Source organism: Salvelinus alpinus, chromosome 17 (assembly GCF_045679555.1).
Source record: "Salvelinus alpinus chromosome 17, SLU_Salpinus.1, whole genome shotgun sequence".
Taxonomy (NCBI): Eukaryota; Metazoa; Chordata; class Actinopteri; order Salmoniformes; family Salmonidae; genus Salvelinus; species Salvelinus alpinus.
The window spans coordinates 31,050,065-31,067,535 of NC_092102.1; the positions used below are offsets into that span (position 1 = coordinate 31,050,065).

At 40.4% G+C, this 17,471-nt stretch overlaps 1 protein-coding gene across 1 annotated transcript; it reads right to left on the reverse strand.

Annotated features, from left to right (window-relative positions):
- Positions 1 to 7,810: 7,810 nt before the first annotated feature.
- On the reverse strand, positions 7,811 to 12,518 carry LOC139542744 (NADH dehydrogenase [ubiquinone] 1 alpha subcomplex subunit 4-like 2). Its single transcript, XM_071348535.1, has 4 exons — positions 12,301 to 12,518; positions 11,226 to 11,311; positions 10,838 to 10,898; positions 7,811 to 10,626 (listed from the first exon to the last, which is right to left on the reverse strand). The coding sequence occupies exons 1-4, from the start codon at positions 12,340 to 12,342 to the stop codon at positions 10,570 to 10,572; spliced, it is 246 nt and encodes an 81-aa protein (XP_071204636.1). The 5' UTR covers positions 12,343 to 12,518; the 3' UTR covers positions 7,811 to 10,569.
- Positions 12,519 to 17,471: the final 4,953 nt, after the last annotated feature.

Below are 17,471 nucleotides of genomic sequence, written 5' to 3' on the forward strand. Positions count from 1 at the left end.
TTCCATAATTCAGCACATAGTTCATAAATGCCAGTTATGACAATAATAGGTCACAGAGGTCCTTACTGCTTGTCTCTCTAATCTGTTCCTCTAGGTGGTACAGACAACCACCTCTTCCTGGTTGACCTTCGACCCCAGGGTGTGGACTGTGCCGGGCAACTCATAACTTCACTCCTCAATTGTTTTCTGTGCAGTAGTTGTGTAGATGAACAATTGACAAATACAATTATCTGTTTGAAAAATAGTTACTCATCGTCTTCCTCTGTCCTAAAAAGGATGGAGGAATAAGCTTATGACCTCTAATTCTGCAGACTTTGATAGATGCACTAGGGTTCATAATTCGATTTTTTATTCCGATGTTGGACAATATGATCTTGTCAAGTTATTAGTACAATTGTGATCATATTCCTATTAAAGGGGATATCAGCAGTTGCAACATCCATTTTTGGACTTATAAATTATTCTTTATATGTACCCATTGATTCTTGAAGACTGCACAGTAGCTTATAAATGCCCCATGAGCCTAGTTCAACTGCCGTACCCCATCAGAATCCAAAATATAAGCTTGTTTTACTCCAATGTCTGTAAACAAAGTAAATGTAAACAAACACTATATAGCCTCAAAACATGGTTAAATCTATCAATTTGATACAATGGATGGTCAGTCCTTCCATTCATAGCTTTGTATATGAATTTCACTGAAGTAGAGGCGGGGAGGACACTGTTATTGTTTCTACTGCTGATTGCCCCTTTAACCTATGTCATAATCTAATTGCCCTAAATGGGAAATAATTGTTATAGATTATTGTTATTTCCTCCTTCTCTCTGTGTGATATTGTTATGATATGGGGGGTAGCTAAGTTTAGCATGAGGCATATAGATAGACAACATACTACACTTCCACACCTCATCCCTAGGGGCAGCAGCAACCGGTTTAAGTGATGTGCTCTGCCGGGAGACATTGATAATTACTCAGGTGTGGGCCATAAGGATGATTGGCAGTCCGGGAGAAAGAGGATGCTAGAAGTCTCTCAGCCGGCCTTTATTTGTTTCTTTGTGTTAGTTAACCTCTTTCGTTGGGCATGCCTTTTTGTAGTTTGGTTTTTGTACATATTTATTTTGCCACCATGAACATATAAGTAATCTGCTTGGACTGGCCAACCAAGAGAGCAACATCAATGATTGCTGCTGGTGATTCTCTGATCCACCTCTACGCAGACGACACCATTCTGTATACATCTGGCCCTTCTTTGGACACTGTGTTAACCAACCTCCAAACAAGCTTCAATTCCATACAACACTCCTTCCGTGGTCTCCAACTGCTCTTAAATGCTAGTAAAACTAAATGCATACTCTTCAACCGATCGCTGCCCACCCAACTAGCATCACTACTCTGGACGGTTCTGACTTAGAATATGTGGACAACTACAAATACCTAGGTGTCTGGTTAGACTGTAAACTCTCCTTCCAGACTCACATTAAGCATCTCCAATCCAAAATTAAATCTAGAATCGGCCTCCAACACTCTACTCAGCAAACTGGATGCAGTCTATCACAGTGCCATCCGTTTTGTCACCAAAGCCCCATATACTACCCACCACTGCGACCTGTATGCTCTCGTCGGCTGGACCTCAGAGAAAAGATTCGGCCCAAGAACTGAACCCTGTGGCACCCCCATAGAGACTGCCAGAGGTCCAGTCAACAGGCCCTCCGATTTGACACAATGAACTGTATCTGAGAAGTAGTTGGTGAACCAGGTGAGGCAGTCATTTGAGAAACCAAGGCTGTTGAGACTGCCAATAAGAATACGGTGATTGACAGAGTCGAAAGCCTTGGCCAGGTCGATGAATACAGCTGCACAGTATTGTCTCTTATTGATGGCGGTTATGATATCGTTTAGGACCTTGAGCGTGGCTGAGGTGAACCCATGACCAGTTCGGAAACCAGATTGCACAGCGGAGAAGGTACGGTGGGATTCGAAATGGTCAGTGATCTGTTTGTTAACTTGGCTTTCGAAGACTTTAGAAAGGCAGGGCAGGATGGATATAGGTCTGTAACAGTTTGGGTCTAGAGTGTCACCCCCTTTGAAGAGGGGGTTGACCATGGCAGCATTCCAATCTTTAAGAATCTCAGACAATACGAAAGAGAGTTTGAACAGACTAGTAATAGGGGTTGCAACAATGGAAAGCGGATAATTTTAGAAAGAGAGGGTCCAGATTGTCTAGCCCAGGTTTTGCAGCTCTTTCAGAACATCTGCTATCGGGATTTGGGTGAAGGAGAAGCTGGGGAGGCTTGGGCTGTAGCTGCGGAGGGTGCGGAGCTGTTGGCTGGGGTTGGGGTAGCCAGGAGGAAAGCATGGCCAGCCGTAGAGAAATACTTATTGAAATTCTCGATTATGGTGGATTTATCGGTATTTTTTTTAATTATTTTAATTTTTATTTTTCTTTTGTATTTTTTTATTGGTGCGTGACTGTTATTGAAAGTTGTATTGTCAATCTTGTTTTGTATTTAACGCCACTTTAAATGTGTACATGACACTGCAACAAAATTTCCCCATGGGGACAATAAAGTAAGTAAGTAAGTAAGTAAGTAAGTAAGTAGCCTCAGTGCAGTGGGCAGCTGGGAGGAGGTGCTCTTATTCTCCATGGACTTTCCTGTGTCCAAGAACTTTTTGGAGTTAGAGCTAAAGGATGCAAATTTCTGTTTGAAAAAGCTAGCCTTTGCTTTCCTAACTGACTCTGTGTATTGGTTCCTTACTTCCCTGAAAAGTTTCAAATCGCGGGGACTATTCGATGCTAGTGCAGTATGCCACAGGATGTTTTTGTGCTGGTCGTGGGCAGTCAGGTCTGGAGTGTTCTTAGTTCTACATTTTTTGAAAGGGGCATGCTTATTTAAGATGGTGAGGAAATTACTTTTAAAGAACAACCAGGCATCCTCTACTGACGGGATGAGATCAATATCCTTCCAGGATACCCGGGCCAGGTCGATTAGAAAGGCCTGCTCGCAGAAGTGTTTTTGGGAGCGTTTGACAGTGATGAGGGGTGGTCGTTTGACCGCGGACCCATAGCGGATGCAGGCAATGATGTAGTGATCGCTGAGATCCTGATTGAAAACAGCAAAGGTGTATTTGGAGGGCAAATTGGTCAGGATAATATCTATGAGGGTACCCATGTTTATGGATTTAGGGTTGTACCTGGTGGGTTCCTTGATAATTTGTGTGAGATTGAGGGCATCTAGCTTAGATTGTAGGACGGCCGGGGTGTTAAGCATATCCCAGTTTAGGTCACCTAACAGAACAAACTCTGAAGATATATGGGGGGCAATCAATTCATATATGGTGTCAAGGGCACAGCTGGGAGCTGATTGGGGTCTATAACAGGTGGCAACAGTGAGAGACTTATTTCGGGGGTTCTAATTTTTTAAATTAGAAGCTCGAACTGTTTGGGCATAGACCTGGAAAGTATGATAGAACTTTGCAGGCTATCTCTGCAGTAGATTGCAACTCCTCCCCCTTTGGCAGTTCTAACTTGACGGAAAATGTTATGTTTTTGTAGGGGTTGGTCAGTGACACATGTTTAATATTACATAAACATAACATGTCAAATGTGCCATGACTTAATGTGTTGTTTTTCCTCTCTTTCTGTCAGATAAAGGTAAAGGTACTGGATTGTTCTTACATCTACTACTAAAGTTAAAAAGCATTAGATTGGTGTAACATGTGCAAAAATAGTTTCCTTCCACCATATTTTTTGCACCAGTCTAGGATCTTATCCTTTAAATCAAATTCACATTAGGATTGTTTTATAATTTAAACATAACCAAACCAATTTCCTGTGCAAAATATAAATGTTTTTATCAAACTGAAACTAAATAAAACTAGTAAATCAAGTCTGAAAACAAGCTGAAGCTAAACTGAAATTCAAATAAAAATCTAATAATAATAGAAATAAAAACGAATAATACATTACAAAACTATAATAACCTTGTTATGCACATATCAAATCTGGTTACGTCACCTTATGTATTAGCTAGGTCTAGATCTAAGGAGTGCAGCACAATCAGTAGGTTAGTTATTGGTTTTGTAACTATATGATTTTGTGTAGATGGAGGATGTGGCCTTCAGAGTTCATAAACAGAGAAGCATTTCCTCTGGCATTTCCTCTCACTGTAGACTAGTACTGTAGTAATGGACAAGGGGTTGCCAGAATTAGAGCAAACAGAGGATCTCTTAGAGCCCCTGTTAGAGAACACCACACACATGAACACAAAGTAAACATCAATATTAGTTTGTTGACCAAACGTTCCAACCATCTTATTTATGGAATCTTGTGGTGGTTGTGAGAATGACATCACTTGAAGTTCTCAATGTGTCTTGTCTCGTGACTTGTCTGTTTATTTAGAAAATTGTCTTTCTCCCTCTCCCAGATTCTTCTGTTGTTCATCAGGGAAAATAATGTTTTTCAGCTCTATTACTTTTTACTGCAATACTGTATGTAATACCCTGTTAAAACCATGTATTAGAAACACTACATTGTAGTACAGCCTTTGCTGCTGAGCCTATGTTGATTTGCATTGCATCAAATAAACGTGTTACTTTCATGTGAAAACTTCAAAAAGATGACCTGTCAATAATTTAAGAATCACGTTTGGTTGAGTTCTTTAGTGTGCTGTCCCCCTAATTATTTTCATATATTGTGATTGATTGCACTGATGTGGACTAGAGTATATAGCTCGCCATCATCGCTTCAACAAGTGCTAGCCTAGGTTTTGTCGGATCGGGAGCTCGATGGGATGGCCTTGTTCCGAGACAACCTGAGGACTTTCAATACTCGTTTCAATGTAACACATTGGGATTCGCTCTGGGAATCACTACTCGGAGAAGACCAATCACACAGCGTCTGTCGGAGAAAGACAGGCCGAGTGGTGAAAGAGGTGAGCACATTCCTTTTTATAGCGTCACTCGCGTCACTCGCCCGTCCTTTGCTCATTCTCACTTCTCTTCCTTGCGAAGAACACTACTCCTTTGAAGCTGTCCTCAGCCCTACATGAGCCTTGTCTTTAGCCTGACATGAGTCCTGTCTTCAGCCTGACATGAGCCCTGTCTTCAGCCCGACATGAGCCCTGTCTTCAGCCCGACATGAGCCCTGTCTTCAGCCCGACATGAGCCCTGTCTTCAGCCCGACATGAGCCCTGTCTTCAGCCCGACATGAGCCCTGTCTTCAGCCCGACATGAGCCCTGTCTTCAGCCCGACATGAGCCCTGTCTTCAGCCCAACATGAGCCCTGTCTTCCTGCTTAACTGTTTTCAGGCTAACCACTATCGCTGGCGAACGTATGACCTCCACTCCTTTCCTTTGTGCTGACCAACTGACTGAAAGGAAAGTGTTTGCTTCGTGTATAATTAACTATTTTGCTTAGAGCCATAGGTAGACATTTTATTTTGATAACATTTCCATTCAGAAATTGACCATACTTTTTGTTTAGACTTAACAAAAATATAAACACAACATTTAAAATGTTGGTTTCATGTTTCATGAGCTGAAATAAAAAATCCTAGACATTTTCCGTACATAAAAAAAGCTTATTTCTCTCAACTTTTGTGCACAAATTTGTTAACATCCCTGTTAGTGAGCATTTCTCCTTTGCCAAGATAATCCATCCACAAGACAGGTGTGGCATATCAAGAAGCTGATTAACTTCTTATGGCTGCAGGGGCAGTATTGAGTAGCTTGGATGAAAGGTGCACAGAGGTGCCCATAGTAAACTGCCTGCTCCTCAGTCCCAGTTGCTAATATATGCATATTATTATTCGTATTGGATAGAAAACACTCTGAAGTTTCTAAAACTGTTTGAATTATGTCTGTGAGTATAACAGAACTGGATTTTTTCTGAGGTGGCAGATTTTCAACCAAGCTCTCATTGAAATTACAGCGAGATATTGATGAGTTTTCACTTCCTACGGCTTCCACTAGATGTCAACAGTCAATAGAACTGTGTCTGATGACTCTAATGTGAAGGGGGGCCGAAGCAGACAGGAATTAGTCACCACTGCCACGAGCTGACCATGCTTTCACCATGCACGTTCACATGAGGAGGACCTCCGTTCCACCGCTCATCTGAAGTCAATCTAATTCTCCGGTTGGAACGTTATTCAAGATGTATGTTAACAACATTCTAAAGATTGATTCAGTACATCGTTTGACATGTTTCCACTGACTGTTATGGAACTTTTGGACATTTCGTCATTTTATAGTGGACGCGCTTTGTGACTTTGGAATAGTTTACTAAACGCGCTAACCAAAGTAGCTAATTGGACATAAATAACGGACATTATCGAACAAATCAAGCATTTATTGTGGACCTGGGATTCCTAGGACTGCATTCTGATGAAGTTCATCAAAGGTAAGGAAACATTTATCATGTATTTTCTGGTTTCTGTTGACTCCAAAATGGCGGCTAATTTTATTATATTTCTGAGCGCCGTCTCAGATTATTGCATGGGTTGCTTTTTCCGTAAAGTTTTTTTGAAATCTGACACAGCGGTTGCATTAAGGAAAGGTATATCTATAATTCCATGTGTATAACTTGTATTATCATCTACATTTATGATGAGTACTTCTGTTGAAACGATGTGGCTATGTAAAATCACTTGATGTTTTTGGAACTAGTGAATGTAACGCGCCAATGTAAACTCCGATTTTTTTATATAAATATGAACTTTATCAAACAAAACATGCATGTATTGTGTAACATGAAGTCCTATGAGTGTCATCTGATGAAGATAATCAAAGGTTAGTGATTAATTTTATCTCTATTTCTGCTTTTTGTGACTGCTATATTTCGCTGGAAAAATGGCTGTGGTTTGGTGGTGACCTAACATAATCGTTTGTAGTGCTTTCGCTGAAAAGCATATTTGAAATCGGACACTTTGGTGGGATTAACAACAAGATTACCTTTAAAATGATATAAGACACATGTATGTTTGAGGAATTTTAATTATGAGATTTCTGTTGTTTGAATTTGGCGCCCTGCACTTTCACTGGCTGTTGTCATATTGATCCCGGTAGCGGGATGCAGCCATAAGAAGTTTTAAACAGCATGATCATTACATAAGTGCACCTTGCACTGGGGACAACAAAAGGCCATTCTAAATTGTGCAGTTTTGTCACACAACACAATTCCACAATTCAAGTTTTGAGGGAGCGTGCAGTCGGCATGCTGATTGCAGCAATGTCCACCAGAGCTGCTATCAGTTCATTGAATGTTAATTTCTCTAGCATACGTTGTTTTAGAGAATTTGGTATGTATGTTCAACAGGCCTCACTACCGCAGACCACGTGCTACTTCGCCAGTCCAGGTCCTCCACATCCGGCTTCTTCACCTGCGGGATCGTCTGAGACCAGCCACCCAGACAGCTGATGAAACTGTGGGTTTGAACAAACAAAGAATTTCTGCACAAACTGTCACCCATTGAACATGTTTGGGGTGATCTGGATCGCCGTGTACGACAGCGTGTTCCAGTTCCTGCCAATATCCAGCAACTTCGCCCAGCCATTGAAGAGGAGTGGGACAACATTCCACAGCCCACAATCAACAGCCTGATTAACTCTATGCGAAGGAGATGTGTGGCGCTGCATGAGGATAATGGTGGTCACAACAGATATTGACTGGTTTTCTGATCCACGCCCCTACCTTTTTAAAAAAGATATCTGTGACCAACAGATGCATATCTGTATTTGCAGTCATGTGAAATCCATAGATTAGGGCCTGTTAGGTTCTGAACAAACAGTAAAAACTCCCAGACGACTAGAAAAAGCTCAAACCAAGTTTATTCAACCCACTGGGTGCTTCAGCTGCAAACACAACATACAAGTCACACAAACACATCTTTAAACCTTCCAACTAGGTGGAATCATCTCCTTGCATGTCTAAGATAGACACTCCTCTGTTGTTAGGCAGAAACGCAGGAGGTTCCTCTTACTGGTATGGTCATGGCCCTGCCTAAGTCTAGGGCGTGGAAATGTGTGTGTGTGTGTGTGTGTGAGAGATAGGACTGTAATCAGATGGTCTTAGGGGTGGGCTCCTGTGGCCCCCCTCCCAGCAGTGTCTTCTCTCTTCAGTTCCACATCCCTCATGGTCCTAGTTCCTCAGCAACTGGTCTGCCTTATCAAGAACTGAAACTAGACTCTTGCTTTTTGCCTCCTACCTTAGGAACATTCATATTCTACAATAATATATTTGAACAAATTATGACATTTCTGCACTTTCCCTTTTCTCACTCAGTCATTTCCACACATCAAGTTCCTCTTTACCCTTCCTTGACCCCCAACATACACATTTCTTATACATGAAAACAGGGTTGGGGAGTAACGGATTACAAAAACCCGGTGACTGTAATCCGTTACGTTACCAGCAAAAATATTGTGATCAGATTACAGATACTTTTGAAAAACTAGATGATTACTTTGAGGATTACTTTTAAATTCAGACAGGATGTTTGCGGGAAAAAAACTTTGACACCTCTCTGTTTTCTCAATGACATTCAACTCAGCATTGAAAAGAGGCACAAGTTTAAGTTTGTTCCACCTGAGCAAGTCTGACCACAAGTCAGAGACCACTATGATGACACACCAAATGCATTTGATGGATCGCGGGAAAAGAGCAGGAATAGGCTTTTGTAGGCTACAGTCCAAGCTATGTCTTCCAATGGTGTGACTGCTGTCGGCATCCAAAGATTATCCAATTTGAATAAACGCTTGGAGGTAAGGATGACAGCAGTGGTGTAGTCTACGGCGATATGGATATCACTTATTATTGATATCTACATAGCACATTGATGTGAATCACACTGCTGCTCTCTCATTTAGCTATTTGCGCCTTACGGATTTTGGTTGTAGTGGATGGCAGTTCAGAAATCTAAATGTGTATTTGAACCCAATAATGGTTGAATTCAAGAAGTTTAAGTTGCCTATCAATCATTGTGAAAATGCACTCTTGCAACAGTTGCAGAGTGCTGATCCCAGCCTATGGAATAAAAGTGGGGCTTTTATTGCTCAATCTAAATCCTGCTGATTAAAAAAAGAATAATCCATAGGCCTAATGAACAAATGCTCAAACAAATAGACTTAAAGGGGCAATCTGTAGTTGCTACATCCATTGCTACATCCATCCATATATGCCCATTGATTCTTGAAGAAAATAACTTAGTTCAACTGTCACACTCCATGAGAACCCAAAATATAACCTTGTTTTTCTCCAGTGTTTGTAAACATTGTAAATGTAAATAAACACTATATAGCCACATAACATAGTTACAACAATAATTTTGTTATCATGGATGGTCAGTCCTTGCATCCATAGCTCTGTCTATTAATCTGAGCGTGGTTACATTTCTCCAGGCCCATCCCTCAGCTTTTTCCCAAAACAGAGGCGGGGTACCGTTTTGTTATTGTTTCATCTGTGGATTTGCCCTTTAAACAGCTGCATATTATCAAGTTATCAAAGTGTCACCAACACAAAAGTTAAACAATAGGCCTATAGCAAATGCAGCATATGACATTCATTTTCACATGTAAATAGCACTTTTCAGTGGTGCTCAAAGCATGCCATTCCATGAGCACAGCATTTATTTTTCAACTTGAATCAATGAGCCCAATCAGTCCTCCATGACAACAAAATCATAAGCCACAGAGTAGGACTGGCTAATAAGTCCTTAGTTTTGGGGTTACGCTCATGTAAAAAACACTTTGGCTAATCTTCCTTATTTCCAAGTCCTATTCCTGAAGTTCAAGGGGTATAACATTTATTGGAATGACTGGAATTCTGATAGACTTTGATTCTTAATGTAAAGACATCATGTTATCGTATTATTATACACAGTAGAAAGTGGCCTACATAACCAACCCATAAAGTAAAATTTAACATCCATATATGGCCAGATATGTAAACTTCAACATGGATTTATTCTGCAATAGATGTCGTTCAATTGGTAACATACATTTTGTCTTCTAATGCCTCTTAAGGGGAAAGTAATCTAATAGTAGTCCAAAAGTTATGTTACTGAGTACAATTTTGGACAGGTAACTAGTAACTGTAACAGATTACATTTAGAAAGTAACCTTTCCAACCCTGCATGTAAAGTAATCACTAAGTTCTGGAATGGTAACATGAATAAGTATATTTCAAGCTAGAATCCAAAAGGCCAGGTACATTTTTTTCAAATGACTGATTTCCTTATATGATCTGTAACTCAGTAACATTTTTGAAATTGTTGCATGTTGCATTTTTATATTTTTGTTCGCTGCAATTTGGTGAACAAATCTATGCACACTCCTGCCTCTTTTCATAATGCGCACATTCATTGTTAAATTTAGCGGCTGTCAAAATAACAATGAAGTGTTTATGATAAAACAAACAGACAAATGTATAGATTTGATCATCAACATTATGGATCAATCTCCCAATATTTGTATACATTAGAAGCGTTGAGAGACAAATTCTTCTCAGATTTGAATTCTTCAGTGACGTTCTTCGGGCTGGACTTGGTGCCGTTAGGATAGAGGGAAGATAGTCAGAATTGAGGTCCCTCCTTCTTCAGGTTCTTGTAGTCAGTATCGATGGCCACAAACTGGGGAAGAAGACAATATGGCAGGATTTACGTAATTCTCTTGGCTACTTATATTGATGCAAAATATATGATTGACTTAACTGATACTATTGATAGGCTACATTACTATTACATTGTTGTCAAGTCAAACAATAATTGAATAAGATGCAGTAAACATACACTTTGTGGAGCTAAAGTGTGTTTATTGCTGACAGTGTTGGCGGTACAGTACCTTGTACTGGTAGGTAGGGTCAAGCTGATTCCACGGCTCAGGGTTGTTCTTCTTGTTCCAGCTGTACAGTGACACAGCAGTCAAAGCAGGCCGAAGTAGGACAAACACAAATGGGATCAGAGGGAACTGTGTTAGTCTGCCTGCGATCAACTATTCATGGGCCAGGCCTAGTTTACAAAAACTCGCAGCAGGATAGCCCTTTAGTAGTGATATGGGAATTGATGCCCCAGAACGGCACAAGAGGTGGGATTACCTCTTGTGCCTTATGATGTTAAAGGGAATTGGCATCCACTACTATATGTTTTAATTGGATAGTATTAAGAAATTGATTAAAGCATATTAATTTAAAAATAAAATGGACAATAAGGGAAATGGTAAAGAGTCTTACGTGACATGGGGCCCCTTTGCAAGACGGACCAAATACAAGGAGGCTCCTCCCATTCCCAACAAGATGAATAAGAACTGTGGGATGAGCTATGAGAGAGTAAGAAGAAAGAGGGAGATATCATGACCATTTCATTCACTTTGAGGCATAGAAATCTGAGCATGTCTACATAGCCTTTGTCAATAAAGGGTTAGGGTTGTGAGTGGCATCAGCAGAACGGTTGAGGATAGATGTTCAGCAGATGTTCACCATGTGAAATTAACAATTTACAGTGAAAACAAGGCCTTTCTTCCATAGAGAAACATTACCTACAGCCCTAACATAACCATGACGCACCCATGGACTCGACTAAACTAGCTAACCATCCTTCCACGAAACCCATAATGACTTAAAAGTCAATCAACCCAAAAGCATTTTTTACCTCCATTGGATACAATGGTCTTGCAGTTCAAAAAACTAATAAGAGCCTTGTTAGAATGAATTCTGAACAGGATATTGGTCACATTTTTACATTCTTGAAACTGTCCTGTCTGTGTCTGTCTGTCTGTCTGTCTGTCTGTCTGTCTGTCTGTCTGTCTGTCTGTCTGTCTGTCTGTCTGTCTGTCTGTCTGTCTGTCTGTCTGTCTGTCTGTCTGTCTGTCTGTCTGTCTGTCTGTTTGTGACTGTATATGTCTGTGAGTGGAATGTCTGTCTGCCTGATACTTTTTCAGAAAAACAAATTTAATGTGTCAAAATGCAGAAGTGAAGCCTATTTAGAGTTTAAACTTTTATTTCATTTCAATTTGCCTAATGACACTCAGCATATGGGGTTAATTCAGAGGGGTTGGGTTAAATGCGGAAGACACATTTCAGTTGAAGGAATTCAGTTGTACAACTGACAAGGTATCCCCCTTTCCCTTTCCCTAACTGACGTTTGGAACTGCCATCTCAAGTCATTTTGATTACTCACTTGATTCCATTGAGCAACAACTGGTAGCATATTTAACACCGACAACAGAAATTATGAAACTTTCATGAAATATTATAGACTACTAACTCACTTGAGGTAATAATCCATAGAACAAAAATAAGTACTTACCCCTGGATGCTTCTTTACGTGTTCCATTGCTATTCTAATCATCTTTTCTTACAGTTGCTCTACTTTTTGTCAAAATAATAATTTTAAGATTATAAAATTAATTTCAGCAACAGTAATTTGAATTCTATGTCAAAAAAGCTTGTTTGAGACTATCCAAGATTAGACCTGTTGCGTTCTCTGTCCGGGTGGCTGCTCGCAGGTTTGAGGAGAGGAGAGGAGAGGAGGAAGGTGAAGATGCTATCTGCTCCTCAAAATTACATCTGGCCTCTTGGGACTTATTGCGCACGTACTAGCCCATCAACCGGGATTTAGAGCAAAAACATCCAATTGAACAATTTTCTGTGTGCATAGAATGATTTTTGTTGCCAACAAAATATACATTTTAAAAAACGTTAAGTTACTTGCAAAAACATTTTTTACAAAGTTGTTACAACTTCTCTAGCATTCTCAGAAACTCATTTGGCTGATTTCCTTTGGACCCCATCCCCTTGGGACAAGACTGGAGGAAATGGAAAGAAAAGAAATACAAATATTTGTCCTAGTAAAGCTCATTACACTAACTACTGTAGTTCCCCTAACATTTGTTATTCTGCTTATGGAACGTTCACCGGGCAAAGACATCACATAGCATCCACATCTGCCATTACGTTGAGTATAGTATAGAGTTTATAGATGAGGCATAAAACTCTAGGATATTCAGAGAAACAAAGGGATTTAAAACTTTTTTATACATACAGTAAGTTCAGGTTTGTACTGGAGGTTTGGGTGAAAATTTTTAACGAGTCAGAGAAAGGTCTGGGCAGCATAAAGAAAGTCAATCACCCATTCATTATTCGATGTTTCCTGAGCAGAGAGACAATCAAGCTGGAGTAGGGCAGCGGATTATGAGTCAATCCGCGCATCACTGCAGTCCTTCCATACCCTGTGGTCAAAGGTCAACCAAGACGAGGTGGTTGTCTTTAAATCCTGGAGGGACAGGATAGAAATACAAACAATAAGGACCTATTATTATCATAACCAACATTTATGACCCGTTCTAAATTAAGAAAATGTGTTGATTATTACCACCAACCATTATTTTGTTTTATTATAACCTAAAGGTGGTTTATTAAATTCTTCCCATTTTTTTATTACCTTGTCAAGCAACTTGTTCTTAAAGGCCCAGTGCAGTCAAAAACGTGATTTTCCTATTTAATATATATTTCCACATTATGAGGTTGGCAAAAATACTGTGAAATTGTGAAAATAATGATAATACCCTTTTAGTGTAAGAGCTGTTTGAAAAGACCGCCTGCAATTTCATTACATTTTGGCTTGCCTGGTGAAATCACCAGGCAGAAAATGTGTTAATTAAATACAATACAAAAGTATTAATCCAGAAGGGCAATTCACTTCAGGGCTGACAGGGTGCTTCAGACAGGACAAACACACACAGACAGTATAATACAAAAAAACTGTTAAAAATCCTTCCTCCTGGCCTGCTGCTCAAAAAAATAAGCCCAGATTTCTGAGATCAACCCTGGTGTTTTTAGATTAGGTGTTCACAATGGCTTGGAGGCACAGGAGGTTGGTGGCAACTTGGGGAGAATGGGCACTGGTAATGACTGGAGCGGAATAGGTGGAACAGTAACAAATACATCAAACACATGGTTTCCAGGTGTTTGATGTCATTCCATTTGCTCCGTTCCGGTAATTATTATGAGCCTCCCCTCAGTAGCCTTCTGTGCTTGGACAGAGAGGGATGTGAACTAGCATTATGAAGGAGAAACACAGAACGCTCTTGATGAAAGAAAACTGTAAAAGGTTTGCAGTATTGATTTGTGGACACCTGAGGAAGTATTGTCTCCAGTGGGCTTTTTTGATGATGGTATCTGTGTTTTGCTCAAACTTCAGGATGTAACCAAAGACGGTACCAAGATATTTAAACTGGTCCACACTGTCCACCTCCTCACCATGGATAATCACCAGGTCCATCCTGGCGGGCTCCCTCTGATGTTGACAACCATTTCCTTAATCTAGGAGACATTCAACTCCAGCAGCGCACTGTCACACCAGTAAATGAAGTCCTGGAGGGCTGGGCCATGGTCCTGCTCAGACCCTGAGAGGAGTGAGAGGAGGACTGTGTCATCAGCAAACTTAAAAAGATGGCAGTTGGCGTGGGTACTCTAACAGTCAATGGTGTAAAGCAGGGGTATTCAACTCTTACCCTACGAGGTCCGGAGCCTGCTGGTTTTCTGTTCTACCTGATAATTGCACCCACCTGGTGTGCCAGGTCTAAATCAGTCCCTGATTAGAGGGGGAAATGAAAAAAAAATGCAGTGGACTGGCTTTGAGGTCCAGAGTTGAGTTTGAGGGGTGTAGAGAATAAAAGGAGGGGTGACAGTATGCAACCTTGTGGTGAACCTGTGCAAGTGAGTAGGGTGTCTGGCATGGCACCATTAGCATAGACACTCTGTGGCCTGTCAGTTAAAAAAATCCATAATCCACGGGATAAGGCAGTGGTCAATTGAACTGTGAGTCAAGTTTTCTGGCGAGAATGGCAGGCTGCATGGTGTTAATTACCTTGACTAACCTGTACCCCCGCACATGGACTCGGTACCGGTACCCGATATATAGCCTCATTATTGTTATTTTATTGTGATACTTTTATTTACATATTTATTTTTAGCAAATATTTTCTTACTTTAAAATAAATTATGCATTGTTGGTTAAGGGCTTGTAAGTAAGCATTTCACTGTAAGGTCTACACCTGTTGTATTCGGCGCATGTGACAAAATTTGATTTGATACTGTTGGAGACCTGCCTCAGGTGGAGTCACTCTGTCTGTGACAGACCTGAAAGTGTGGTTGACAACTATCACGGTGATCAAGGAATCACAGATGAAACTGACCTGCAGAACCATCTCCCCTTTGAGTGACAACCCCAACCCCACCTACATCTGGTACAAGAACAAACAATATCTACAAATAAACTCTTCCACTTGGTACATATATTCAGTCAACTGTGAGGATGCAGGCGGCTACTCCTGGTGCTGTAAACAGTCAAGAGAATCTCCACACTTCTGAAGTGACTCTAATGGTCAGATACAAATCAAAGAACATCTCAGTGGCAGTCAGTCCCTCTGGTGAAATAGTACAGGGCAGTTCAGTTACTCTGATCTGCAGCAGTGATGCCAACCCGGCAATGTAGATACACACCTGCCTTAAAAAGACGGTAACCTCACACAAAGCATCTGGAAGGAGCTACGTCACCAAAGTCAGCCCTGAGGACAGTGAAGAATATTACTGTGAGACTCTGAATGAGAAAGGAGCTAAGAACTCTACAGTTAGATTGATCATTGTATCAGGAAAACAAGAATTAAGCTGTAGGAATCACAGCTGTTGCTCTGGTTCTCATTCTCCTCCTCTGCCTTCTGTGGTTCAGAAAGAGGGCTTCCAAATCCACTTCTGTCACAAGGGACATATCAGAGGATAGACAGAGGGAGGCTCTGATGTGGTGAAATTCAATCGCCCTGGTGTTTCTCCCTCAATCTACAGCACAGTCAACAAACCCAGAACCCGAACACAGTAAGGTACATTCTGATACTCTTATCCAATGTTTCCAAGGCCTCCTACTGGGTCACTGTAATCCTACTGAGCTGAATTTAAAAACATTGTCTTGTTTATTTGGAGGGTCACACAATATTTTGAGGTATAAAGCATAGATTTCAAAGAACCTGCAGTGACCCTATTACTGTACAAGACAATACAGCAACAATTCCAGTGTAGTGAAGTGTAAGATGTGACATCATATTTTTGCTGGTTAACATTGTTAAGGTTCAGTCAATTTTTTAAAAGCTTTTACTAAAATGCATCTCAGACTTGTAACCTCAGGGTGTGTGAAGGGTGGGGGGTGTGAAGACATTTTTGAAGGGAAATTGGGTGGCACCTCATTTTAAGGGGTCCTTATTAAAGTGTATTTACATGAGCAATTACACTTTACGAAGTATTGTAAGTAATGGTAGTAATTCATAATTACATTGTAATAACAACATGTAACTTGGTGGTAATTAGTCTGTAATTACAGGGGTGTAACAGCGAATGCTTGTTACCCTGCTTGTTACAAATGTTAAAGTTTTCAATAGCATCCCAATGCACCATATTTCAGCCTGCACATAGCATGTGAAAGTGTTAGCCAATTGAAAACCGACCACCTCATTGATACAATGCTTCAATAAAGGGCTCTGGAGTCTGATGCCCATGCCCAATCGCAAAAACGGTTCACAACAAAAAATACTTTAAATTGTTAAATCATTTAACAGTGCATTTGACAATAGGTCACTTACTTTAACATTAATAAAAAAAATTGACACATTCATAAAATAGTTAAAATTGTGAGAGTCATTCATGCTTGTCAAATTATAAGCCCAAACCTATTAAGCTTGGCTGAATAATGGTTTATAAATGCACTTCAAATGTTCATAAGACAAACTCTTATTCCGTGATGCAACATTGCAAGGGTTTCATTGTTTAGGAACATTCTCACGTTTGGATGGGATTCATTGGTGCAATTATTTATTTAACCCTGAAATGAAGGCATCATGTCAAGATCTGCCCATCTGCACAGCATGATCGAAATAATGCCTACTTCGAACGTACCCACGTGTTGACACTGACATAATGTAAACAGGGTCGAGAAGGTCAGTGTGCAAAATCCGGACATGAAAGATAGCCATGAAAGAAACAAGGTGTTGTAGGTCAACACAGGAGAGAGAAAGTACATTTTCCATGCAATTTGTTTAGCTTGTTTGGAGATGAATTATGCTGGATAATTTAACATAGGTAGTTAACTAGCGTTTGCTGGCTCATCTTAAATGGCACTGACCGCCACTGTAGTTACCATCTACAGAATAGACTTTCCAATGTGATCTGTTGATTTGTTTTTGATTAGCTTGCACGGTAACGTAAACTCACGTAAACTCGTACATCGCCTTGGTCCGTACAATTGCCCTTATTTTAGCGCCCCAAAAACGTAATACTTCCAGATCAACTGTAATGTCAATACCATTGTAAAGCACAATTTCTCCCCTTTCCAACAAAATCAATTACATGATCTAAACACTGCCCGTTTCTGCATAATTCAAGCAGGCAATGAGCCCCGTCGGGTCTTTTTAAAAATGGCGGGTGGGGAAG

Excerpts from the sequence above, each read along its gene's own strand:
- LOC139542744 (XM_071348535.1), bottom strand. The coding sequence starts at position 12,342 with ATGATTAGAATAGCAATGGAACACGTAAAGAAGCATCCAGGG. Across the intron at positions 11,312-12,300 it reads ACGTAAAGAAGCATCCAGGG|CTCATCCCACAGTTCTTATT; the intron begins GTAAGTACTTAT and ends ACTCTCTCATAG. Across the intron at positions 10,899-11,225 it reads GCAAAGGGGCCCCATGTCAC|CTGGAACAAGAAGAACAACC; the intron begins GTAAGACTCTTT and ends GTCACTGTACAG.